The sequence below is a fragment of the Epinephelus lanceolatus genome, chromosome 6, assembly GCF_041903045.1.
Source record: "Epinephelus lanceolatus isolate andai-2023 chromosome 6, ASM4190304v1, whole genome shotgun sequence".
NCBI lineage: Eukaryota > Metazoa > Chordata > Actinopteri > Perciformes > Serranidae > Epinephelus > Epinephelus lanceolatus.
In genome coordinates, this window is record NC_135739.1 from 6,861,610 (window position 1) to 6,889,493 (window position 27,884).

A 27,884-nucleotide genomic window follows, 5' to 3' on the forward strand; every position below is an offset into this window, starting at 1 on the left:
TGTCCCATTGTTTGTCTATGGAGAGGGCAGCAATGCCTGACAAAGCGGCACCGCTACCCTTGGCGTCGCGCACGATATTCATTGTGCCGACAGTGGCTTGGAAAACCGCCCATAACCGTGTCACATGGGGAAGAGGGGAAAGGGAAGGCGGCTGGAGTTCCTCCAACAGTTGCGGTTAGATTATCATATTTTTTTATTGACAAAAATATAGGCTGCTTCGGCTGATTTTTTTTTATGCACACATGTGCCCCTAAATATTTTTTACAGTTCGCACACACCTATTTTTAGTCGCAAATGCAAGTGAAACGCTCGCACTGTCGAGCCCTGTCCATGCATAAACCCCATGTTAACAGAATTTAATGACAGAACACAGACAATCATGAAGCAGAAATAAGATACGATGCTTGATGTTGCAGCTCTGCATCAGAGTCCAGTTATTGTTACCCAGTACAGGGACACAGACTTTGTGTTTTGCCAGCTAACTCATGTTTTTTTTTTAACTCTCCTGCTTCACTCAGTGTTGTCCGATCTTGCCAAATTTTTGCCACGGCAATTTCATAAAGAGAGCAGGCAGAATGAAACTGCAACATGCTGCTGTGTCAAAAGTGTTGAGCATGCTGGGACACAGTGAAGCTTTTGTGTTGTAGTTCTGGCTCATCCTTTATTAATTTCTTGTCCGTGTAAATGGATCTCTAAAAGAACATGTTTGGGTTTACTAATTCTTTTTTTATGCCCAGTCTGCAGCGGGAACACTGTGTTACAGTGTGGTGGGATGAGAGAACATTCGGGGGGGAACTAGATTCAAGGATGTTGCAGCTACATATGCACCTTTCGCCAACTGAGTCACAAGGATGCTTCAGGTCTTTTTCTTTAATCTGATAAAACCTTATGAATTATGCTAATTTATTGTAAGCTAATTACTCCAGGCTTTAGTCACTGATCTTCATCATTTTATGGAGTCTCATTGAGGATGTTGGTAAAGTCAATATGCATCTGTTTTTAAAATATCACGTTTAAGCTGAAACAGATCTGACAAATGAAAATCCTTTGATTTTTAGCTATGCCAGGGACGTGACTTGAGCGATCGGTCTGCCACTTTGGTCCCATTCTCGGAACCCATCGGCTGTATTCGGTGTCTGACTTCCGGCAGACGGCGATACAGCCTCTGGGGGCAGACCCCCGATGTTTTGGCATACCGATTTGATTTGGGCGGAGGAGGTGAATTTCTGTTTCCGACTTCCGTTTATATATATAAGTAAATATGCTGATCCATTGCGATGGATTCAGAGTTTGCAGTGACAGCAATTATGTTCCGCCTTGTTAGTTCACCGCATGGACCGTTTAACCTGGCAACAACTGCAGCAGGCTCAAACGTGATTGGTCAATATCATGTGGACTACAAACAGCCTACACCCGGCAACCAGGGCTCTTCTGCTCTTCTTCCGGATGCAAGATCTCTGGGGTTTGCCTACAGACTCTACATTCACTGAATGTAGTGTCTGTATATAGAGACTACTTTGGTCCAGACTTAAAAATCTCAACAACCTAATGACTTTGATTAATGATCCTAATGACTTTGATGATACCCTGAATTTTCCTCTGGTGCCAACATGAACCTGACACCTCTGATTTTGTGTGAAATTTCTCAAAAAAGAATGGATTGCCATGGAATTTGGTACACACATCTACAGTCTGAGTATTTTACTCACATTTGCCAATAAAAATAAACATAAGCAAAACAGAAAAATCATTTATTAGCACAGTGAGCAACTAAAGATTACAACCTACTAAACTATGATAAGTAAGTTATTTTTATACGTGCAGTCAATCGCTAAAAATGAAGCCCTTCCAAAAAAAAAGAAAAAAACAAATTTCGAGTAAAAAAGAGTTGAGGAAAAAGAGGACTCTGAGGTGAGGGGACTCAACTAACTTACCGTCCCCCGTGGTACCCTGATGTTTCAGAAAACAAAACCCAACAGAAAAAATGTGGCAAAAGTGTCCTCTTGGTAGATAAAACATGATAACGTGCCCACTAGGGTGCCCTTCCAACAGGGCTGTACCAAATAGTTGGGCTTCGAAGCTATATTCGTAACGGTGACATTCAAATTTTAAATCAACATTCAACTGCTGCACAGATATATATATATATATATATATATATATATATACATATATATACATATATATATATATATATATATTTTTTTTTTTTTTGGCATGTCTACTTATTCTGTCGAAACTCAGTATTTTTTCACTGTTGCAAAGATTAAAGATTAGGTGACACTTATATTATTAGTATTTGTCAAAATTCATTGAAAAAAGATAGATGTAACCATTTCCCAAATTCAAAACATGTTTTTAGAAGGGCTGCCCCTTGAAAGTCGGAGATTCGAATCGTCAGTTGGGGAGGTTGTTTGTGCCGTTAGCTTGTTTACTATATTACCCTCTAAGCCCCGTTAAAACTTAAAAACTTTACAAGAAAAAAAGAAACAAAACGGAATTGTCGAATATTCGTATTAAATGGCTGAATCTCATTTGACTGACGTAATTCAGAGTCAGGTACAGCCCTAGTTTTTATATCCTGCTTCAATCCTTTTAAAAACATTTTTACTGCGGTCAGGAAAACTGTCTCACCTTAGTGTGATGATGTCGTAAAGCATGATGACAGACATTCAAAGCTTCCTTTCGAATTCCTCAATTGAAGCTTCAGATGTAAAAAAAAAAAAAAGACATTTAGTACAGCCATACTTTTCCAAGTTTCCAAGTAGAGAAAATGTATGAAGTGCCCTCCGAGGTGGCCTTAGGGAAATCATAATGCAGTGTCATATTACTGCCCTACATTATACAAACCTTCCATGCTCTGGTGCCCTTTTTATTTTTGGCCCTTGCCCCTCATGCAACCTGAGACTGGCACTGCTTTGTGTTATGACTAAATAGTTGCAAAACTAATGACGTTCCCATCAGCATCAGCTGTGTTGTGTTGAGTTGTAATTAGCAAATGTTAGCATGCTAACATACCAACTGTAAGATGATTTGCATGGCAAACATTATACTTGGTTAACATTAGCATGTTTGTATTGCTGCTAGCATAGTTGTAGACCCTTGTTGAACAGTGTGGTATAATTTTGTAAATGTAAAAAAGATAATGTCACTCCCAAAGAACCTCATGAACCTCTCATTCGTCATCAAGATAACTGCTCAGAATGTTTCTTTTTTTAATTTGAAGGACTCATACAGAATACTCTCTTTGGTCGCTAATAGTACTTGTGTGTTTTATTCATCAGATTCAAAGCCAGCTGTGTCACAGTTCTGCTGTAAACTTGTGGTGCTGGTGTTTTGTTTGTTAATCCACTGTATTGACGAAACTGGGAATATCAGCCCTGAGAGTGGAAACCACCCTTTTTGTTTGTTTCAGTTTGCCCTTGAGTTCATTGACATGTTATTAGGTATGTTTACTCTTGGTAGATTAGAGCAAGCTAACCTAAATGTGGCTCTCACTTGACCTAGAAAAAAGTTTGTACTCTTTTACTGAAAATTTCTGCACATGTTCTTCACATGTGGTCGTGATACAGGGGATTTAAAAGAAGCAGGTTTTTATATACTCACTGTGTGTGAGCAGGGGTGGCTCATAGTTCAGGAGTTTATCTTGCGTTTCACAAGACCGGGCTGTTTTGTGTTGCAAGCTGCAATTAACTGTATTTACCCAAAAACCCTGACGGTGAGATACATTATTATCCTGAGCATGTTTGCTTTATTCAGCAGCAAAATTCAACTGGAAGTAACTTAACCTCAAACAATAGGAGCAGTAAATTGAGGTGTGTTTTCTTCTCAGTGCTCTTGAGTGTGTAGCACACTTTGTTTATCAGTAGTTTCAGTTGTAGGTGTTGTAAGTCCTCCCACCCAACTCTGGGACCTGTTTATATACCAATGAAACACTTTGTGTCCACGTTGAAACTTGCCTCTGAAGTAAGGCCAATACAAAAGCTTCTTTCTAGCACTTAATCTAAATCCTGGATAAGGCTTGTGCATGGTCATTGGCAGTACCTTAGCATGTGGCACTATGGGAAATGTGAGTGAGAGGGTAAACATAGCTGTGGCGAGTATTTATTTAAGCGTGGAACACCTCTCAGGAATGCACACTCCACACAGCGTCACCCTGAATGTGCTTATCATCCCATGAACTGGTTTCCCCAGCCACTCTGACTACAGAGAGGTAAAACATTGACAGCGTCAGTACTCCGTCTCCTCGGTCTTAAATGATTCATTTTGGAGGATTTTAAGTATTTAATTATCTGTAATATGTTTTCATTAATCGTAGGAGATTTATAAAATTAAGCTTCTTTATGAAAAGCCCTGGCTCTGGCTGCGGAGGTGGTCTCTGGCTACATAATGATTGGATATCAGCCAGAGTCAGACAAGTGTAAATGCAGTCCTTCAAGTAGTTTGCATCATTGAAAAAGTATCTGCCCACACAGAAGAAAAAGTCACGAGTGCAGATTGATATGTCTCCAGTATGAAAGGACATTTTTTTTGTTCTTCAAATCACCAATAAAGTCAGTGTTTCATAGTATGTGATGACACAAAGATATCTTGAAGGAGATTGCAGAGCAGGTGTGTGTGTGGTTTTTACGTCTAAAGAAGAGATGGCTCTTTTTCTTATCTAAAGAAAAATGAAGTGCAGGCTGTTCACTAACATCGCTTATGATAAACATACACCTGCCATGTTTGTTTTTGTTGACAGTATACAGGCTGGTTACCTCCTTACCTAATTGCATGCTTGGTATACTGCACATATAGAATAATCTGTAATGTAATCCCATTACAGTGATGACAGAGTGCAGATGAGGAAGCACAGATACAGCAGGTGTAGCAGCACAGCTGTGAGCATGTTTATTTTCCAAATGATATGTATTAACAGATGTATGTATATGTGAGCAGGATCTGAAGGCAACGGGACAAGATTTAGGTATCGAGAGCATTCTGGCTTTCTGTTTGTTTTCCATTTAGTCAGAGCAGTATTTACAAATGACGCTTGATCGGCAGGTCAAAAGTTCGTGTAGAGAGGTGGAACGCATTGGCTGAAATGCTATCTTTGAACCCTGAAGATGATTTAGCTTTATATTAGCTTTTACAAAATATATTTAGATGCTGTTTATAGAGATTAGCTGAAATGATCAGCGCACAGAACAGGAAGTCTTGACTCCTGATCTCCCAAAATTTTGGCTTATTGTTAATGTTACTATTACTTGTTAATAATACTATATTATTGATATGGGCTTATTGTCATCACATATGATTTACTTAACTTTATTAGTTTATTTTACAGCAACAGTGCATATAGTGCACTGTTAGTAAAGTGTATAGTATATATATTTGCTGCAGCCTCCCCTCCACAGCAGTACATTGCTTAGCTCCAAAATTTAGATCCAAAAGATCAAAGGTCAGCTTCACTGTAGTCTGAGTGGGTGGAAGTTCGCTGCATAGATCAGCCTCTCATTGGGCGGAACGAGCCACCCGCTGAAGTCCCGCCCTACCACCTCCGGTTGTGTAGCAGTTTTCAACATGTCCTTTACTAACTTTTGCAGTGTTTGATCTTGCAGGGATGTAGCCATTTTTCTGCCATGGTAGGCGATATTTTTGTGGGTGTTTTACACCAAAACCTGTTTCCCCCGGCAATATTTTTGCAAGCGCACCGTTGCTGTGGCACCGCCCAGAATGATTGTGATTGGTTGAAAGAAATACAAGCAGCCAGGGCGTTTTTTTTTTCTCTCCAGTCTTAAAGTGAGAGTCGGCACAGCCAGACCTTTCTTTTCTTGAGAAAGGTCTGGTGAGCGAGACTAGCTTCACTGTGATGTCATTATGTTCAGCAACACTTTTTTTGAAACTGTGCTGATTCAGGGTCTGAAATTAACAACCGTCAAGCGGCAGGTAGATTTAGCTTTTGGCGAGTAAATCTCAGAAACACTTCTGTGTTTGTACTGATATTCATTTTTATTTTTTTCATTTAGGTGGCTAAAATAAGTTTTGCTGCAGCCCCCATCCACATTGTTTAGCTTCCTGCTGGAAGATTTGGTTTATTAAAGACGCCAGTAAAGCAACACAGTACAGCAGAAACGTCTGATAGGTCAGACCACTAAGTTTACAGATTTGAATTTATCTCCACAATTCAAAATAATTACCAGTTATCTAGTGTTAGTGTGACATCACCGTGATTTGGTCTAAAAGTAAAGGAACTAAACAAAAAATGTGAGGATAAAATACAAGGTTTAAGGTGCAGCTACTCTTAAAACACTGATAAAACTGACATGTTACATTATCCAGTGAACATATCCACATTCATACTGCATTTTACAGCAGTTTACTTTTGCTTTTCTGTAATTTTAATAACAGAATTTTATATGCAAAATGGTTTATTTTCTATTTGATGGCTCAAGGTCTCAGAGCACTCGAGAACACACCAGGTGATGCATTATGTATCATGCATGTTGTATTTTCTTATATTTAGATGATATAAATAGCAACAAGAGGAAGACTACAGGCAACCTACAGTACACAGACGTATAAAGTAACGTAGGGTGAGGATTCCCTTTGCATCAAATCCTCCATATTGTACAAAGCTGTATTATGATTATGAGTCAATTCATGTCAATTTATTATTTGTCCTGAGTGGGTAATTTGTGCTACAGTGAGCATAGAAACACACAGCAAGACATAAAACATACAGTATAATGGAAACATACAGGAGATGACAGGAACATGTTCCCAGGGTGGCTCACACAGTTGAGAATTGTCTCGAGTTGTTTCAGCTCCTCTGTAGCACGCTTTAAAGTGTCCACCATAACCCCACAGAGGCTATAAATAATATAATGAACACTGAATATTGTCAACATCACCTAGCAACATCAGCATTACGAGTGTAGCATACATCACCATCAGAACATGACTCATCTCTGTAATTCTGGACATGGGCGTCACCGCCCAGGATCATTGCTGCAAATGAAACACACTGCTTTAAGATATTAGAAGAGTAATGTTGTCACTGTCACTGTGTCATCATCATCATCATCACCATCGGTAAGGTAGCATTCCAGGGTCAAATGGAGACAGGGATGAAGGAAGGAAGGAATTTGTGTCTGGCAATAGTTGTGGTCGGAAGCGTCATGTTCTTGGATTGTCTGTCTGTCTGTCGCTTCTCGTGAACACAATATCTCAAGAATACCTTGAGGGAATTTCTTCAGATTTGGTAAACATCCACTCTAACTCAAGGATGAACTGATTAAAATTTAATGGACATAGGTTAAAGGTCACTGTCACTGTGACCTTATCTGTCTTATACTCATAAATCCAATATCTCAAGAGCACCTTAAAGGAATTTCTTCAGATTTGGCACAAGCGTCCACATGGACTCAAGAATGAACTGATTAGCATTTCATGGTCAAAGGTTAAAGTCACTCTGACCATGTCCATTAGACAGAGCACAGTGAGGATATTTCTTCAAATTTGGCACAAACGTCCACTTGGATTCAATGAGTAGAATATGGTTCTTAAAGGTCAAGGTCACTGTGACTTGATTTTCATTTAATTCTCGTGAATGCTATACCTCAAGAAGGCCTTGAGGGATTTTCCTCAGATTTGGTACACACAGTGAACATCCAGCTGGACTCAAGAATGAACTGATTACAAATTAGTGGTCAGAGGTCAAGATCATTGTGACCTCATAAAACATATTTGTGGCCATAACTCAGGAATTTATTATGACAAAACTTCATACAAATGTCTAATAGGATAAAAATCGACCATCAACAATCTTGGGTGCTCACCTGACACTGTGCTGATTGTTTAGATTAAGGGTCTGAAATTAACACTTGCCAATGCCAAAAAAACAGGTAGATTTTCTGTTTGGAGAGTAAATCTCAGAAGACTGTTTGCCACACTGGCAGGTCAGTGTTTGTACCAAAACAGTCACGTAATTAAAAACTATGCAGGGAGTCTGTACCGCTTTTTAGTGTCCTTTATGGTCGCGCTGCTTCTGTCCTCCACTGTCTGTCTATGTCAGAGACGAAGTTTGACACTTAGAGCTGCAGAGACTTCATGATGCATTCAGGTGCGCTTTGTAAACTCTGAAATCTACATTGCTCTGTATGGCAAAGCATGTGGGTGCCGAAGGTTTATTAAAATAAGACTTTTCATTTTCTTTCTTGTTTTCCTTTGTTGAGTTACAGCTGTCATTACTTTCTTGTTCTTTCACTACTGCATTTTTAATAACTAGTTGCTAAAATCATAACAATATCCCATTCATTTCTACATAGGCAGATTTTAAAAATTCTATTTAAAAATCGAATGAAGGTGTTATCGTTAAACCCCATGATATTCTTGTTCAACGGGTTACTAAATACCTCTGTGATCATTTTCAAATTGTTTGACTGCAGCTTTTTTTTTTAAAGATATTTTTTGGGGCTTTTTAGCCTTTAACGGATAGGTGTACGGATATATGTACATTTTGGCCAGGAAAAATATGTATGTTTGAAATAAACATCCATAATTTACACTGAATTTTATTCACTGTTGAGTAAGGTTGAATTTTTTTTTTTTTTTTTTTAAGATTTTTTTGGGGCATTTTTAGCCTTTAATTGATGGAACACACAAGTGTGAAGGGGGAGAGAGAGAGGGAGTGACATGCAGCAAAGGGCCACAGGCTGGAGTCGAACCTGGGCCGCTGCGGCAACAGCCTTGTACATGGGGCGCCTGCTCTGCCATTAAGCCACCGACGCCCCATAAGGTTGATTTTTGACACTGTATAGATCCTCTGTGTTGCCGGGAAAGCATTCATATTTTTACAGACATGGAAGTAAACTGTAAATGCAACTTGTAAGTCTAGTTATTCTAACTACGACAACTAATATGAGGTGACTGTTCTGAAAAGTTGAGCTTGTCATTTAGAATTAAGTGCTTCGTATGTGCATTCAGCATTTCATCTTTAATCCATAGAATTAGCAAATAAACAGTTTAACATATTGAAACTGTGTGCATAAAAACTGAGGCAATACAGTCGTACATTTACTTTTATATGCTGTAAAGGCTGAGCTGATAGGAACAGGAGGAGGAGGACAGCTGACCCTAATGTTCTTAGAGCAGAAGCTAATGTGATGTTGGCATGAAAATCTAAGGGAAAGACATCAGCTTGATTTGACTGCAGATAAAAATACCTCTTGACAGGGATGTCCATGCATTAGTTGACATGTGAGAAGAAACAGACAGCTAAACAAACACGTAAATCAATCTCCATCAAACAAAAGGTCGACACATTTATTAGCTGCACTCTGTAGGAAACTCTGCAGAGAATAATTAACACTGTACACAGCCTGCTTTGCATGATCAATCCTGTTATTGAACATAAACAAGTGCTTTTTTGTGGGAGTAGCGAACACAGCGAGTGCTCTCCTGAGCCGCAGAAACATCGTGTGATCACATGAGTCATCTATTATTAGCAAGTGAGTAAGAACATATGTGGCACATGCCAAAAGGAGTCTACATGCTTGCTGCTTATGGTGAAAGCTTCTGGCAGCTCCAGTATGGCACAGGGTTGTATTTTCCTGGCATGGTTTAGGTTCACAGAACCCCCGAGGGCTACAGACAGATGCCAATGGTGAAGCAGTATGTTCAATACACTCATTGGTATTTTTTTTTAGAACAATATCAAACTATATTTAGGGTCTGTTTTTGCACCATCCTATAGTTTTACACTATTTTTTTAGTAAGATCAACAGGCAGTTATGTTTATATACTCTTCTCTCATGGTGTATTGCTCCCAGCCTTAAGGACATGATTTATGTGCCAGCCAGCGCGGTACTGCGGGTGCCTCTGCTACCAATTAAGCCGATGGATAGTGCACACACATAAAATTTTAATCAAATTTGTACTTCTGCTGGGTCTATCTGCTCTCAGTCTTGTGTTAATCACCAAAATATCTCCCTCTCCCTGACTTTGAACTGTCAAGTAACGGTTCAAAAATCTGTGGAAATAATCATTTATTAGTAAATCCACATTTGTTTGTTCCATTTCTGTGTGTTGTCTCTTAACTGGCGGCTGCTATGGACAGTTGTAGTGAACATAAAGTTGAGAACACTCAAGAGATGATGTTTGGCACAAAGTTTTCCACCACATTTATTTATTTAACCAGGAAGTCTCATTGAGATTGAAAATCTCTTTAACAAGAGAGACCTGGCCGAGGTAGCAGCCAATCAAAGCACATTTAAAATGCAACAAATACAGCGTATAAAACAAAAATTCGACAATAAAACAACAACTATTCAAACATAATGGCCTCTCAAGAAAAACAAGCATGTTACCACATTCTTTATGATGCCCTTAAATTCATTGATGGATATGTGTTTCTAATTTTAGATCATTAACCAGTTTACAAGTAGCTCAGCTAGCTTAATGTGTGCTATAACAGTAGCATGATTTGGTTATGGTGAAAAATGTCAAGAGCAGTGATGCTTCAAGAAGTAGTTTCTGAATTCATTGTTGTCATTGCTTAGAGTGAAAATAAGAACATCTATCCTTTTCCAAGTCCTAAACTTTGAGTTTTGAGTCCTAAACAAGCCATGATGCGCTCTCCACGGTATGTATTGTTATTTTAACAACAAAGTAATGCATTAAATTTACAAAAATTATAAATGCTTTTTATTTGTACTTATTTGTCAAATCAAGTTTCTTGGAAGTTGTTGCCTCTCTGTCTGTAATTTTTGACGTTTATACTGCAAATCATTTGTTGTTGACCACTGCATAGTTTTTATACAAGAATGAAAATGATTCATGGCATAATTTTTAAATAACATACTTTTTAATCTTTGGGCTTCGGGGGAGTTATTTAAGTATTTTCAAATCAAAGGGCTCAAGTCCACCTTTGCTAACAGCAGTCGACAATTGATTTAAGAATGCTGTAGAAGAAAGTCGTTCATTTTGTACTCTATTTGGGATCAGTAGGACCCAATAAGTATAAAAAACTAAACATTGTTACAGATAATTCAGTCCTAATGTCCTCAAATGAGACGACAATAAAGTCACGATGTCCTCAAATAAGTACTTCCTAATAGACAGTGTCTTATCTTGTTACTGTTGCTCACATTGGGCAAATTTGTTGCCATGTCAAACTAAACATTATTAATCATAAATAAACAAGTCTAAACCATAAAATGTGATCAGGTTTTGGACCTTGTCCACTTTTGTGTTGGGAATGGCTGCAGACAGACTTGGCAGAGATGGCTGCCATCTTGTTTTTACATGGGTTACTGTATTGTGCTCTTACTACCACTAGATGGTAAAAAACAGAAGTGAACGAGTACAAGTCTAAGTTAAAGGTAGGATCTGGAGGATTTTCAAACAAAACAAAATATACTTGTAGACATATACAAATGAAATCCTGGTTAATCATCACCTATGGGCTTCTACTCATGTGTGGTGGGGACTCTGTTTACAGAGCTCCTGCCCTTTAACTGTATTTTGATGTTTTTGTGAGCCCGGACCGCTTCTGGGCGGAGATTTCCCGAGCCAATGAGAGAGCGCATGTGCCGTGCCCGAGCGTGTCCGAGCGTGCACCAGCGCGAGCCTTGCCTGAACCTCATCTGTGAAGCCTTCTTTCGTACCTCCGGGCTCCGTATTCCCGGGAGAAATGGCGGATACAGACATACCCACGAAGAAAAGGAAATTAAATGTGAGTGAGGCAAAACGCCAAGCTGATAAAGCACGGGCCAAAACTCGTGTGAATATCGGGGTGGCTTTCACCCGCTTTCGAGCATTGAAGGAGAGGCTCAGGATGTAACGTTACAGCGACGCAGAGTTGGCCTGCTTTCTGTTGGACAAGTAAATCCCAAATACAGGCCGGTTAGCTTGTGCTAGTTTGCTAATTTATCAACTTTTCCATTACAACAACTGTAATTCCTATGTAGTTTATTGTAGAGGCTAATTCCGACTATCAACCGATGCAAATAACTTTAGGTTTAGCTAATATATGGCTTGATGTAGTGTAGGGGTGGGGGAAATTTCCGAATCTTAGATGCATCGCGATTTGGACGTGGACGAATCTGAATTGATTCACAAACGTCCCAATTTCGATTATTTAAATCTGTTAATTAGAGTAATACAGAAGGTTCTAAATAATGCAGAACTAAGAAGCGCGGTACGTGTCATCTCCGGGACACTTTGGGATGCGCACCTGGAGTAGACACGCCAACACGCGCACAGAGGAAAACAAACATGGCTGACCGCCACCCACCTCGCCGTGAGATCCGAACAGCTCCTTCTAATTTAACAGCTCCTTCTACAACGTTGACAGCGGAAGCGAACTGGACAAGAGCCACGTTATATGTAAGCTGTGTCGTGCTAAAATAAAATACTTTGGCAACACAACAAACATGAGAAGCCATGTAACTCGATTCCACCTGACGGAGGAGTCAGGGAGACGGCAGGCTATTATGCTGCGGCAACTAGTGCCGCTACCGACCAGAGAACAATCGAGGAAGCAATTAGAAAGCTGCCACCCTCATCGGAAAAGGCAAAGCGAATTACGAAGGCCATCGTGGCATTTATTGCCAAGGATTTGTGTCCTTATTCTGTCGTGGAAAATCAGGGATTTCGAGGACTGCTGCATACACTGGAGCCCAGATACACCATCCCATCCCGACGCTATTTCACCGACACTCTACAACCAAAACAAAACAGAAGTCATGGCCTCACTGTTGAAGGCAGGTAGGATCGCAGTTACATGTGATGCGTGGACGTCTGTCGCCACCGAATCATTTGTTACTCTAACTACACATTTTATCTTGTGATTTAAGATACCTGTTGTTACCTTTGGTTCCGTACAACGAAGTTGTAACTTTCCAGTTTGCACGCATTTCCATTTATATGTTTAATAAAATATAATGGAAATGAATTCAACTGTTTCTTATTACAAAGGCACTGTTTTTAAAAATTGTGTTGAATGCTTATTCAGTGAGACAAAAAGAAATGTGTTGTGAAAAAGTGCATCAATATACAGAAATTAAAGATGCGTCAATAATCGTTTTATAATCGAATCGTAGCCCCTGAATCGTAATCGTTATCGAATCGTGAGGTGCCCAAAGATTCCCACCCCTAATATAGTGTGAGGACTGAGCTTTGAATCATTTTGTGTAACAACTGTGGGGAGGGGGAGGGGCAGCGCGCAGTTGAGCCTGATAGGAGGGGCCAAATTTGAATGTGTGTTTACAAGCAGCAACTGGAAAATCCTCCAGACCCTACCTTTAAGTAGAATGAAGTATAAGGTCAAGTAAGCCAAAAATGTGTTGTCCTCATATGAGGACACAGAGTCTCTGGAGGATATATCTAAATCATATATTTGTGAAAATACAGCACCAGCAACAGATGACTACACAACTACACAACACAAAACATTCCTACTTCCGTGCTGCTGAAAGGTCAATAGAGACTATTATTTAGCATTTCAGACTATGTGTCAGTTCGTGTAGTATCGGTGTCACTATTTCGGGTGTGATCACACAGTATGCTAAAAAAGTTCACTTTAAAAAGAGCAGCTAAAAAAAGTCCTCAGCTCTGCTTTGTGTGATTCACGGATGATTTACTCTTTAATGCTGTGTCACTTTGCCCAGTGAGACGAAATCTATTATCTCCTGGAAATGATTCCTTAATGTCCTTTTGCCTGTGACTTCGTTGTTACATGGAGATGCAATGATCCAAAAGTGAGTAATTAGTGTATTGACCAGATCTATTAAGCCCATCACTGTTTTAAGAGCTGCCATGTGAGTCAGCGGCGCTCTGCAGTCATCTGTTGTTTGTCCTGTCTTGATCAAAAATGTCCCTTTTTTCAATTACTTTTTTACTGCACCGGCGTCATATTTAAGGTTGCGTAACCGATGGCGCTTTTTCCACAGATAATAGAATTGATGCGGTTGGCTTAAATTTTTATTCCTCCTAAATAAGCTGAGTGGCTGTCAGTAACATCTAGATTTATTTAGTGGAGGAAAAAAAAAAAAGTCTATCCGCCCCCTTTGAAGGGAACAGTTATTTTTGCACCCAGTGAACAGAAACTGGGACGGCAGAGGAAAAAAGGACTTTCACATCTAGCATTAAATGGGTCACCTTGAGTGGAGCACTTGTCTATGTGGTCCTATGAGGAGCCAGAGAGAGAGACGGAGAGACGGAGAGACGTAGAGGGGACATGAGTTTCCTGTCTGAATGTTAAAGTCGTCATTGTCCCCTGGTAGATAGAAGCTATTTAAAGTCTTATTCTGAGGCATTGTCGGACGCAGACTGTCAGGCCCAGCCCACCTGTTGATGGACCCTTTGTGACTGGACTCTCACGTCCTGGATGTGGCCTTTTTCTGATTTTCTTTCAGTTTGCGGTGAACTACATTTTAATGCTAACAATGGATGTAAAGCTCTACAATATAATGCAGCATTCACAGCACTGGTCTAAAGTGCAGTTTGGCTTAGTTATTCATTAATTTAAAGTTTCTCTTTGGCTCTGGCTTTTACCCCAGTTCATGTCCTTCCCTGGCTGATTTCTGTCTGCGGTTTGCATTTGTCATTTACCACAGGGTGAACCAGCCCACTCTATTATCAGACACCACAGGTCTGTGTAACTGTAAATAACATAACAGGACTAATGTTGCAGATTGTGTTGTGTTGTGTAGAAGCCAAAGTGCATGGATGAAGAAATGTGTTGCGTTTGGCTTTGTTGGTAACAGATGGCACACTGCTGCAGGCCAGAGGCCCATTTCTTTTCTCTTTGTGCCACATGATGTGGCTCTTTATTGACCTTTTAAAGTGACAGAGTGTTGGAGATATCAGCTGTAGAGATATCTGCCTTGGAACTTGATGGCACTCGGCTTCTGGTGCTTAAAGAGCCAAAAAAATATACATTTGCAGAACTCAACAGCAATGTCTCTTTGCAGGAATCATGAACTGGTTACTCAAGATAATCCGCAGATCTTGATGTTAGCAATCTAATGTAGGAACTATTTTCTTTCTACCAAACTACACTTGTCAACTGAATCACTGTGCAGAAGGACGTGTACATCTACTGCTAGCTCACCTACAGTAGCATCCTTGAGCTCACAAATGTTGCAGCTCAGCCGAGGAGGACACCATTAGGCCCTGATCACACACATTGTAGCAGCTGGAGGCGGCTTTTTGCAATTGATTTTAATGAGAATGAAGCTTTTTGCTGGTGGTTTTTGCATTGCGACACACCTCGCATTTCTGTGCTCTAAGCACCTGGCGTTTTTGCTGGAGCGATCTGAACTCCTCGAGTTAAAAAAAACTTCATCTCAGAGCGCAAAAACAAGTTTACAGTTGGTAAACAATGGAGGAGAAACTGGTGGTAGCGGTTGCTGGATACCCAGAGCTATACGGTACGTTGATAGACAGCAGGTTGTCAAATTGCCCCTGAGTCATCCTAAAATATGCCTGGAAACAGCCATCATGGAGGAGAAGCTCCTGGACCAACTGGTGGTACTCCCCATGATCCACCCTCTTTTTTAGGGTCTCATGTACCCACACAGATCCCTGTTTCCCTGCGCCTAACAAAGTAATTAGTGACAGCCTCTCACCCTCAACCAGAGCTACAGCAGGTACCCTCTGCCTCAACATTTTAGGAACTAGAACAATCGCCATTTTCTTTTGTATCAGTCAAATGACCATGGCAGACAGTTCAGTGTTTCTTTCTATCCATTTTATTTCTGTGGAAGATATTTCTGACATAAAACTGCTCACAACAAGGTCTGTGGATCATCTTGAGTAACCAGGTCATGATTTCTGGAAAGAGACATTGTTGCTGAGTTTTTTAAATGTCCTTTTTGGGCACTTTGAGCACCACAGGTTGAGTGCCGTTTAGTTCCATTATACTGGAGAGAAGACTACAGATATCACCAACACTCAACAATTTAGACTGATAAATAACATTACAGGAAAGAGGAGGAATATATATTTCAGTTTGCAGTGAAAGTTCTCTTTAATATGAACATTTTGCACATATGAAAGATAAGTAAGACATAAAGGGCTCATCAAACAGTTATAAACATTCATATGTCCTCACAACATGCATATAAACCACAAATGTCTTCACATATCTGTGTTATTACAGTTGGAGGGTCACTAGCACCAGTTTTGCCACAGCACAGCATTGCTTACTCCTCTCAGAGTTTAAAGTCCAGTATTGAGGTCCACAGGCGTCGTCTACAGTGTCTTGTAGGGTCTTTTTGTTTCTATCACTTTAAACATCACCTGTGTTACCTGAAGTGCTGCTTCAGCAACCTGCTGTTGAGAGATACTCAGAGGGCCAAAGGAGGGAACTCTGTCATTACAGGAAGTGCTGCGTGTGGAAACCAAGAGATCTACTGAAGAAAAGTTTGACTTGCAACAGAAATAAATTTGCAGTTGGAATGCTTTTTTAATGTCGATTTGTTCTGTTTAAATCCGGTATTTCTGCACAGTTACAGATAAAGATTAGGCCTCATGACTAATATTGGTTTAGTTTATTGTATATGGACACCACAGTAGCATTAACACACATTTCTCTACAAGAACAAGATGCACTGGGTTTAGTGTTTGAAGGGAAATGCAAATTTGCAACACTGGCCCACAGGAGGCTTTTGAAAAGAAAATATAAAAAAACAGAAAAGGAGAGAAGAAGAGATCCACAAATACCACAAACATCTACAAAGATACATCCTCAAATACAGCCGCAAAAATACAAACTATAGAAGTGTCTACGGTGGTATACCAATGGTATGAAACATTTCTGATCTCCTAAGTGGGCGTGGTCGTCTCTCCTCTACAACAATTTTAGATCTTTTTGATCTTTTTATTATTTTGTTTGAGGATTTTTATTTTATTTATTTTGTTTTTTTTTTAGTGTTATGACATCATACAGTGTGACAACAGACATTCGGTGCTTCTTTCAAAAACCTCGATAGAAGCTTTAAATGTAAAAACAAACATTTAGTTCAGCCCTTCTTTTTTGTGTTTTATTTTGAGGTAATTTCCTGAACTCTTTGTTGGCTTTGCACTCCGAGCGTTCATCATCCCAGAGACCCACCAGGCTGTTATTAACACGTTCCACCGCCAAGCAGTTCATGTTTGATCCCCTTATTTGGACAGTGTAAACAGAGACATGACATGGGATCGTGGCATTATTAATTTGATCACGCCACGCTCTGCGCGGCATCGAGTCTTTGACACAAAATTGATGGCCTTAATGCCGGGCTCAGTGTTGCAGTTTGCCACAGAACTTGCAGCATGCACTTCAGACCGGATGAAAAATACAACAGCATGATGCACGTAGGAATGTCACACAGCGCGGGTATGACTGCATCCTCCACTGACTAATTGTGCCTCGGAAAACACACGAGGTGGCTGCTTTAATCAAGGTTATGAAATGAATGAGTAAGTAAGTAATTAATTGTTTCTTTTATTATTTCCAGTGGGTGATATTTACATAGTTATAAAACTGATGTATCAGTGTCTCCACTGTGAGTTATGAGAAACTGAATAATGATCCAAGTAGAAGATTTAATCACAACTTCGTCAACGTCACAGCAGATGTTCTCTGGGATGTGAGCAGCAGATTGCTGCTGAATAACTCTTTCAATGAGCTGGACTAGTTTGCAGCACTTCGTGATTATTTTCTTTAACTTAATTACACATTAGATTATTTTTTAATAAATCCTGCATCATTCTTTTTGTACTAATTTTACTGACACATTCTTTTGGCTGATAACCTTCCTTCTGCACCCTGGTGTGTTGGGTATAGATCCTGCACCTTTGGGGACTTTAAGAGGTGTCAATAGGTGGTTTCATTTGACCTAAGTTCCAAATCTGTGCTATTACAGGTCGTGTAAGAGGGACAGCATGTTCATAGTAAATAATAATTTACGCAGCTTGGTTTCTCTCCCACACAAATGAGCCTCACAGTCCATCGCCACATGGGAATTCCTAAAGAGCTTAAAATAAAATGTTACACAAAAAGGTTCAGAGCAGCTGGTGTACCGCACTTATCCCACCAACGTGAACATGCGCACATAATAAACTGCAAAACTTAATTGGCTGTGGCTTTTAACAAATGAGAGATTAATGTGAACACAAGTGCGATATTATCTCTAACCCTTCCTGCGGTTTGGACGTGAAGCATAAATAACACGAACTGACTTATTAAATGATTGATGTGATGGGTTGTGAATTGGAGCGAGGAATTCTAACAGGTTGACTTGGGTCTCTGAAGTATTGAAGTTAATAACTGTGAAGTTTGGGTGGTTTGGAGATGTGAAAACTAGTTTCACAGGGAGTCACATGGTGGAACTATTTCTTATTGCCATCATTAAGTTTGCTGACGACACAGCTGTGATGAGCCTGATCATGAATAACAGTAAAAAGGTTACTAGAAGGAAGTAGAGGACCTGACCTGCTGGTGTCAGAACAACAACCTACTCCTGAACTTCAACAAGACTGAGGAGCTGATAGTCGAGTTTAGAAAGAAGCAGGGAGGGAACTACGCCCTCCTTAATATCAACGGGTCCTTGGTGGAGAGGATGGGCAGCTTCAAGTACATCAGTGTCCCCTAGAGCTTTGATTCGGCCCAAAAAATCAGGCCCAGTTTCTGTCTGTCTACCATGGCAGCTGTTTTGAGCCAGAGTCCGATTAAAAACCCACTTTTTACTATGATTTAAATATTTGCATATATTTATAAAGCATATATTTTAAACTAAAGTCAACTAAAGTCTTTCAACTGCAGTAACAGACATTTATGACATGGGGTACGTTTGTAAAAAGTCATTCAGAGTGTCCCTGAATTGTTTATAAATTTGGGGCGTTGTTGGAACGTACTCTCAAAGCAGCAGAGCCCCAAGCACAGTAAAAGTAAAATTTAGCTGTTTGTTAATTCATATAGAAATAGAATGCTCAGACTGCCTCTAGCTCACCTGGTAGAGTGTGCACCCTGTGTTGGCTGATGCCTTTCCAGCAGCCCGGGCTCGATCTCCATCCGCAGCCCTTTGCTGCATGTAACCAACCCTCTTTCTCCCACATTTCCTCTCTACCTTAAGCTGTACTGTTAATAAAAGGAAAGATGCCCAGAAAATAGTCTTTAAAAAAAGAAATACAACACTCATAGCACTGGGAAATTGTCTAGAACCCATCACAATTTAAGCCCAGGGAAATGTAGAGAAATTATGACCCAGCCTGAACCTTGTGGGTCTGCTTGGCCTTGATTGGGTTCAGCCATTAAATCACAACTCGAAGGCCTGACCTGGGCACTCCATACTGACTCAGCAGTGAGAAAGGCACAGACTGTTTTACCTGAGATGCTTGAGGAAATTCAGCATATCCCCTAAAATACAAAAATAAAATCTGTACTGTCAGGAGTGTCCTGATGGGGAGCAATACTGCCTGGCAGGAACCAGCTCTGAACAGGATCACAAGACCCTGCGAAGAGTGGTTCGTTCAGCTGATCACACTATAGGCATATCACTACCCTGCCTAATGGACAAGACTGCAAGACAGAGGCCAGGAGAATCATTAAGGGTCCCAACCACCTGCTTAACAGCCTTTTCTTCCTTTTGAGGTCCGGAAGAAGGTACTGCTTACACCAGGCCACCACCGAGAGGCTCAGGAGGTGCTTCTACCCTCAGGCCACAAGAATCCTAAATGAGGTCACTGCCTAAAGGCTCATACACATGCTGCATCTTTAACTGCCTGGAAAACCTGAGGTCGGGCGCTGGGCCTTCTCTCTGTGTCCTACTCACGGCAGGTTTCAAGAGCACAGAAGCAGGTTGTGCCTGACATTGCAAAGCAACCACAACCAGCACTGTATCTTAGCCTGCATCCCATAAATCCTGAATTCTGAGATGATCTTCTTCCAGGTGTTGTTTTTTAGGTGTGTATTGAAATATCGTCTGTGGGGCAGGTCGTAGAGCTGTTGGTGGCCGTGCACTAAAATGATCAACGTCACCTCCATCTTATGAAAGAAAGGAAAGATATCTGCTGGCTGTCATTGGTTGTTCCTCGTCATATGACATGCAGTGCACGCTGCTTTGTTCCAGAAGTTGAACCTCATGGCACAGCTGTCTCCCCCTGAAAAATAGACACTTGGGAACATTTGTGCACTGCAGTGGTGTTGCTTTCGCTTTTGAGCCCACCTTTCGCACATCTTCATTGACAGCAGTGGATTTGAGGGTGGAAAAAAATGTGGCAACATGGCCCTTAAGACTTTGAAACTCAGAAATCACCACGCCCAGTCATGAAATATTTCCACCTTGTAACTCCCAATAAAGAAAACCCCACTGCTGCTTTAAATTTATACGGCAGTAAGGACTATCTTACTACTTTTAAATTCCATTTACACCAATGTCCAAGTAGTAACCACAAATGTAGATATTTTCTGAAAGCTTCAATACATACCAATCACCACCTTGGTGACCACTGTCTCATCTGGTTGCATTGGTGTGAACGAGCAGGTTTTTAGAACGTTGCAGAACGGTGCATTGCAAGTAGTTGCATGTTTTAACACATCTCATCGTAAATCTTTGGTCTAAACTGGGCTTTAGCTGAATTATAGATTTCCATTCAGTGTGCAAATTGTTCTCATTGTCGGCAACTTTGACGATTGTTTTGAGGTGACCAAAGCTGTGAATGCCTGCGAGTCAAAACCACTAAACCATAACCACGTTAATCTTTTATGCTGTGATATATGTGGTTGCATTGATCATAACCACTCTCACAGATGGCTCATTATATGCAGATATGACAGGTATAATACTTTGACACACATAACGCTGTTAGAATAATGAGTATTATTTTGGCTCAGACTATCTTCATGCAGGCCTGCAGGCACTGGCACCAGCGTGCAGACTTACATAAGTAAAGACTTAGATGTACAATTATAGCCTACAGTTTTCAAGTGATGTAGGTTAGGTGAAATGAACTGTGGCTACTGATCATGTTTGATTTCCTCTGTTGATGCAAACATTTAGACATATAACAGGTTATTGAATTTAAACCCTGCAGCAGCGCATCATCTCCCTTCACTAAGGCTACCTTGTGTGTGCACAGCACAGTGATGCTCATGGAGTTGACCCTGCTGTGAGTCATCTTACATTTCTCCGTGCTGGGAGGAGGGCTCACTGTTCACTGTGATCCATGTTGGAGCGGCGCGATGCTGCCTTTGGCTTTCTGAGGGGGGGAAACTGGAGCACAGCTCTGAGCCATAGGCAGAAATACCAGGCCTAACTAGGACATGTCGAGAAACGGGGCTAGTGGTGGGGCGTCTCTCGCACAGAACTTCATGGTGGGATGATGAGAAGTGTCTCAGCAAAACAGTGACTCAGTGGTGATTAGTTCTGGATTTCTTTGTTTGCTTCATGTACTGTTGATTCTTTCATGTCACTCATGCCTGTAAACAAGTGACAGAGATTGTTTGTGCAGGATTTTTTTTTTAGAAGCTAAACAGTTTTCCAGGTGCACAGTCCTAATTGCACAACAGTTCAGCAGTGAATCATTCAGCTAGTGGGACCCAGTGTTTTATGTTTGTGACCCCTTAAGATAAAGCTCCATCTACATGTGACCCTTCTCATGAGGTGTATATCTATAGCTCCTATTCCACTGCACAAAAACCTGCTAACATCTGGCTACAGATGTTAGCCAGGGAACGGTTACAGTGTTCACTCGCACCCGGGTCAAATGACCCTGCAGTAGTCACAGGTAATTACCAGCTCCGTTTTTGATTCGGCATTCATGAAAACACACCACCCTGGGAAAACTCTCTAATTTTAGCCCCTTTTCCTGGCGAGATGCAACGATGTGCCATCACAAGATACCGTTTGTCTCTGCCCGAGCAGCGCTCAAACATCGATCCAAATTAGTCTGCGCCGAGTTGGGAAGAGACTGAATATGTAAGAGATATAGAAATAACCACTGTAAAGTTTTCATTGGCCCTCATGCTGCTTTCTGCTGTTTACTAACCTGTTTCCCAGCCTGTCTGTGAGGTCAAAGGTGGCACAACAAAAACACGGGAAGGCATACTCTTCTCCTGCAGAGCCATGTACACCTCTCTAGTGTACTTTAGTACTAGTACTCTAGTGGAAAGGGGAATCTGCTATTTTTAGCAGGTTACGTACACTTGCTTAAATGTGATGGGATTTGTCCATTAGGCAAGGGCTGCAGCTAATGATTATTTTCATCACTGATTCATCATTGTCTTGAATAATCAGTCCATAAATCATCAGAAAACCAACAGTCAAAAACCCAAAGATATTCAGTTTAGGTTTGGGTCTAATGTTAACTCCAAGAAAAGCAGTAAATTGTCTCATTTGGATCCTGTAACCATCAAATGTTTGTATTTCTGCTTGAAAAATTACTTACAAGGAATACTTCAACAACAAAATTAGAATTCGTAGATTAATTACTCATCCTGTGTTGCATTAAATTTGTGAAGAAAACGTTTTTTCTGGCATGCTTCCACAGTGAACGAAGAATCCCAAAACAGAAAATTTGGGAAGAGTTGAAGTAATAGAGCAACGCTTTAGCTGCAGAGAAACTTTGAAACATAAAATAAAAACATCTGTTTACAGATTCTCACACAACTCCAGTCATATGCTCAGTTCTTCCCAAACGTATGCATTTTTACTAAATCTTTACAATTTAAAAACACTTCTGCAAACAAGTAGTGCGCTGTAGCAAATGTGTGTGTTTGAACGTTGCTCATGCATTTCATTGAGCAGCATTTGAAAACACATATGCTTGCCAAGGCGCACTGTTCGTCTGTGAGTGAGACTTTTTATGCAGAAGTGGTTTTACTCACATTTTAAACCAATTCATGAAGAATTTTCTCTGATTTTGGATTCTTCGTTCACCGTGGAAGCATGCAAGTAAAACATCATGAATTCAATATAACACAGGGTGAGCAAGTGATATACAAGTGATGATTTTGTGGGTTAAATGTTCCTTTTAACAAATAATGCATTATCAGAATAGTTGCAGGTTATTTTCCTCTCTATCAACTAATCCATTAATTGACAAATCGTAGCAGCTCTACATCAGACTGGTTCGTTTGAGGGGAAAAGCCTGAAACTATCCAATATTTACAAGAAAAAACATCAAAGATTAGAGAAAAATTGGAAAAATAAAATCATTTTGTAAAGCAGGATTTAAATGTTCCTTTTTCCCAGCCCTGTAATCATTGTATGACCCCTTCGATTCGTCTGATGACCCCTTGTGGGGGTCCTGACCAGGTCCCCAAGAGGCTTTGAAGACAATTATGGTCGTGGCAAAAACAGTGGAATTAAAACGTCCAAGGCAGTCAAGTGAAAAAGATTTTCTCCCATAGACTTACATTGTAAAAGAGATATCAACCCCATGACACAACTCGTCACACTGTCAGTATTCGGTCCATTCTGTCTGATAACATTTAGAAAGTCTAGAAGAGCTGCATGATTGAATCATTGTGACTTCATTCAAGTTAGCCGAGCGCTAGACCGGAAGTCGCCAGCTGGGCTGGTGGAAGTCTCTAGTGTGTCTGCTCTATGGGCCCAGTGTTGCGAAAGCAGTGCTGATCAACCGGGTAATCTTTATGTGGTAGTTTTTTGGCTTCATGCGACACTGAGCAGCTTTCATAGGAAACAACAAAGCTCCGCCTCCAACACTGTATCTAGTTGTCTTCATACATCCATGATCCTGACCGCTCTGTTGGAAATCACTGATGTACATGATACAGACACAGGTCTCAGTTTAAGAGCAGAGCCCTCTGTCATGAATACTGATATGACTGCAAAGTGGTATTTAAATTTTATGTTATATGTTTACAGATTTGGACTCAAACATTTAGTTTGTGTTAAAGATGAAACCATTTATATATTTTCAGTTGAAGCCCACACAGCTGAATGTAAAGCTGTGTTACCACTGAATGTGTCAGTGGTAAAAGCAGCAGCATTAATACTGTTTCATGTGTTTTGTCTCTGCTGCTGTGTCTCGATGTATCGACAGCAGCCATAAACAGCAGGATTGATTTTTCACGAGCTGCTCTGTGTGTTTTTATTGCAGGACACCAATGAAATCGTGGCCATTAAAAAATTCAAGGACAGTGAAGGTAAGTAGACAACAAGTCCTCGTCAGGGAACACTTGTTACACTCGTGTTTTGTTTTTGTTATTTCAAACAATTCCTATTTATTTCTGTGGGGATGCATCCCATCCTCATCACTACTTGTAAGTTTAATATTTCCCTTCTGTCTCACCTCCACGCAGAAAATGAGGAGGTTAAAGAAACGACACTACGGGAGCTTAAGATGCTCCGAACCCTCAAGCAGGAGAATATTGTTGAGTTGAAAGAGGCCTTCCGCAGAAGAGGGAAGCTCTATCTCGTCTTTGAGTATGTGGAGAAGGTGAGCCTCTTCTACAGGCCTTTGCTGTATGATTATTTTAATGTTACTGTGTGGTGGTCATCGTGATTTTTTTGGTCGTGTTTTCTTTGTCTTTCAGAACATGCTCGAGCTGCTTGAGGAGTTACCAAACGGTGTGCCGACGGACAAAGCGCGCAGCTACATCTACCAGTTAATCAGAGCAATTCACTGGTGCCATAAGCATGACATTGTCCACCGAGGTAAAATCTCTGTTTTCCGAACACGTAATAAAAACACTGAGAGTGAGACGGTGTTAGTGAGACAGAGGAGACACATTCGAGGCTCATGCAGGTCCGCTGCACCATCACTGAGCACCATCTGTGCAGAGATTCTAAGAAACAACAACATTTTCAGTGTGAATAGTATAAATGTGATTATTCTCTCATGGAGCAGTGGCCTGATGGGTTTTCTGATGTGTCTGTAACTCGACCACTCTATTGTTCATACGATGTGAGCTTTTGGGCGAATCAGTGGCAGCAGAGCAGGAAACCAGATGGCCCATGTGAGCTTTTGGCACGCTGACTGCAACAGAGCAGGCGTCCAAATGGCCTGTGGTATACCCGGGCACACATATGACAGAGTTATCCAGGATTTGATGTATAAGTTATGGTTTGTCTGCAATCTGTGAATTTTCACTAACAGAATTTGATTTTCAGGATTCTTTGGCGTCGTTCACACTGCGGGCCTCAGTGCTGAATTCTGATTTATTGCTCAGATCTGATTTTTTTGTTTATTTGTTTACATTATTTTTCACAGTAAATGTGGCCAATATCAGATTCCAGTGTGAAGTAGTCACTGTCCTGAACTGACAGCTGAAATACATGGCGTACATATGCAGCGCGTTGTGTAGGCTGAGCAGAGTGTTTATTGTTTGTTATTGTTTGTTTTTTACCTGCTACACAGACTCTGTCTTTACTGTGTGCATATTGAGTTTTGCCAAGTGATAATGCATTTGGTTATGCAGGGTTTTGAAGTGTAGACTTTATTAACTGAGACTGAATTGATTAATTCGATTGTTTGAACAACAGGATGCATTAATTTGATTGAGTCATTTTAATGTGAAATGTAAAAACACATACAAGTTTGCTCTGATGTGTCGTGTTGCCTCTGGTGCAATGAAATGTTCGTTTAAATCATTTTAAAACCGATTGTACAGTTATAGGACGTATTCGCCTGTTGGAGGGCCATGGTCAGTGTAGCAGCTTCACTTTGATTATAATGGACACACCCTGCTGCGGCAGACGTGTCGCATCACGTCCATGCCCCGTGCATTTTGGCTGTTTCCCACATGTGCAAAAGAACAACAAATAAATCATGCAGCACACTGTCGAAGGGAAGTCAACTTGGAGGTGACTGAAATCAGCATTTATGGTTTCATTTATAAAGATGTGCAGCAGAAGCCAACGACTTTGTAAGCATATGATAACGAGGATGAGGAGAAAGAGAGACAAATTTTGAATTATTATTATTATTATTATTTTGTGGAGCATTGGCTGCTACTTCTGCACAGAGGTATGTGTGCATGTGGAGTCAGAGCCAGAGCAGACTTATGACATATGTTGATCCAGAGTGACACAAAAGTTGCATGAATTCTGATATGTCTGCAAAAACTCAGACCTGTATCTGAATATAAGCATTCATGTGAAGGGCCTTATTAGGATTCCAGCCCATCCAGATTGTGTCCAGATTAATTTAGAAGGTCCAGAGAGCAAAAAGAAAACCACATGATCTTTGCAAATCTGATTCAAACCACATTTGGAAGTGATTTGAATTATGACTCCAATTAGATTTCTACAGATACGTCTCTGTTCGCATGCGCTGGTCGCTCATCGAGTTCAGAGTGTCTTTTGCGTAACGTGACCGTGTTGCTGAAGCGGAGCTTTTCCTGCTGAGCTAAATGCATGAGTTTGTCTCACCATCAAGCCTTAAACAGGACTGATGAGACAAATGAGACACACAGGACATGATAGAAGTTAAATCTGGGGTCGGCAGTGTCCTAATGACACAGTGTTAGTAATGTTAAATATGTCTGGAACGCTACATATAATAAATGTTCTTATTTTTGCCCAGAAGCTAAGGTTAGCTGTCATGCCCTTCATTCGAGCGCTTTGGTGCGATCGTATCCCTTTCAGATGCTTCGTAATCCAGCCTTGAACAGCCGTGTCTTTTAAAGATAAGATAAATCCAACATTGTATGTATTCTGTGATTATTTATCTATTGTTGTTGTTTGCTTCCATTTCTAATTCTTAGGCGTTGGAAAGCTGCTTCACCAGCATAGCTACAGAGTTACTGATGCCATGTCGTTACCACAGCATCCCATGCAGATAGGTTGTTGCTGTCTGGACACACAAATCAGATCAGATCACTTGCGAATAACAATGCGGACAGTCTGTCTTAAAGATCTGATTTGAGAAACAAATATGATTTGCCTGCAGTTTGAACAAAAAGTCAAAGTGATGTGAATTGTGCCGTTCGCACTGCTTTGAAAAAAAAAAAAAACAGATCTAAGAAAAAAAAAACATCTGCTTTGGGCCCTTCTGCTTGCTGTCTGAACATCATCTTTTTTTTGCTGCTTTTAGCAAAGATACCTTAAATGTAAGAGAGTTTAATCCCAACATGTGGTGTCAGGAATGATGGTAGTGATGATGTAATGACGATGCCCCTCTGCAGCTTATGTGTTGCCTCACTCCCCATCTGTGTTTCTCCTCCTCAGACATAAAGCCAGAAAACCTTCTCATCAGCTCCGATGACGTCCTCAAGCTTTGTGACTTCGGTGAGCACCTCTATCAAACGCTCGCACTGTAAGAGCTGCAAGAAAGGTGGCCGAGCAGTCGGAGCTGTGATGTAAAAGGAGTATTTTCAACAGAGACTATATTTGGCTGGAGCCAGTGCTTGAGGAGGGCAGCAGGCAGGCTTCATCCAGTTCTCTAAAGCTTTGTGTGCAGCCCTCGCTCCTGGTTCCTCAGGCTGCAGGGGAGGCTGCATTCTTCCCTCGTCTCAGTTAATGAAACGTGTTGGAAAACAAGAGGCTAATCGTGCGTTGATTCAATCTGGTAGCGCCACAACAAAACGGGGGGAAACGGAAAACATGGCATAGCCAACATGGTGTAGGCAATCTGGAGTGAGAGACTGAAGACCTGCTGTTTGCTCTGTGTCAGCCAAAGGCATTGAGAGAACAAACAGAGGCCAAACAGACTCGACTGTGAACGTTTACATCTCACTGCACAGTTATTCTCACTGTAGGTTGTTCTGTACAAAATGAATGTGTCAGTCAGTACGTTTACATGCACAGTTTAATTCCACTTTTAATCGGAATGAAAGGCCATTCCGATTAAAAGTGGTCATGTAAACGGCCATTCTGACTGAAAAACGGTCATTCCGATTGAAAATTAAATCCGATTAAAGGGGGTGGTTTATTCCGTTTGTCATTCTG

At 40.7% G+C, this 27,884-nt stretch overlaps 1 protein-coding gene across 4 annotated transcripts in view; it reads left to right on the plus strand.

Annotated features, from left to right (window-relative positions):
* The window catches only part of LOC117253927 (cyclin-dependent kinase-like 5), a 72,504-nt gene that overhangs the window by 19,684 nt on the left and 24,936 nt on the right, over positions 1-27,884 (plus strand). For all 4 annotated transcript variants that reach the window (XM_033621809.2, XM_033621812.2, XM_033621813.2 and 1 more), the window contains exons 4-7: positions 24,094-24,139; positions 24,296-24,432; positions 24,530-24,650; positions 27,165-27,224. In XM_033621809.2, the coding sequence (XP_033477700.1) occupies positions 24,094-24,139; positions 24,296-24,432; positions 24,530-24,650; positions 27,165-27,224 (364 nt within the window). The remainder of the gene's footprint in view (positions 1-24,093; positions 24,140-24,295; positions 24,433-24,529; positions 24,651-27,164; positions 27,225-27,884) is intronic.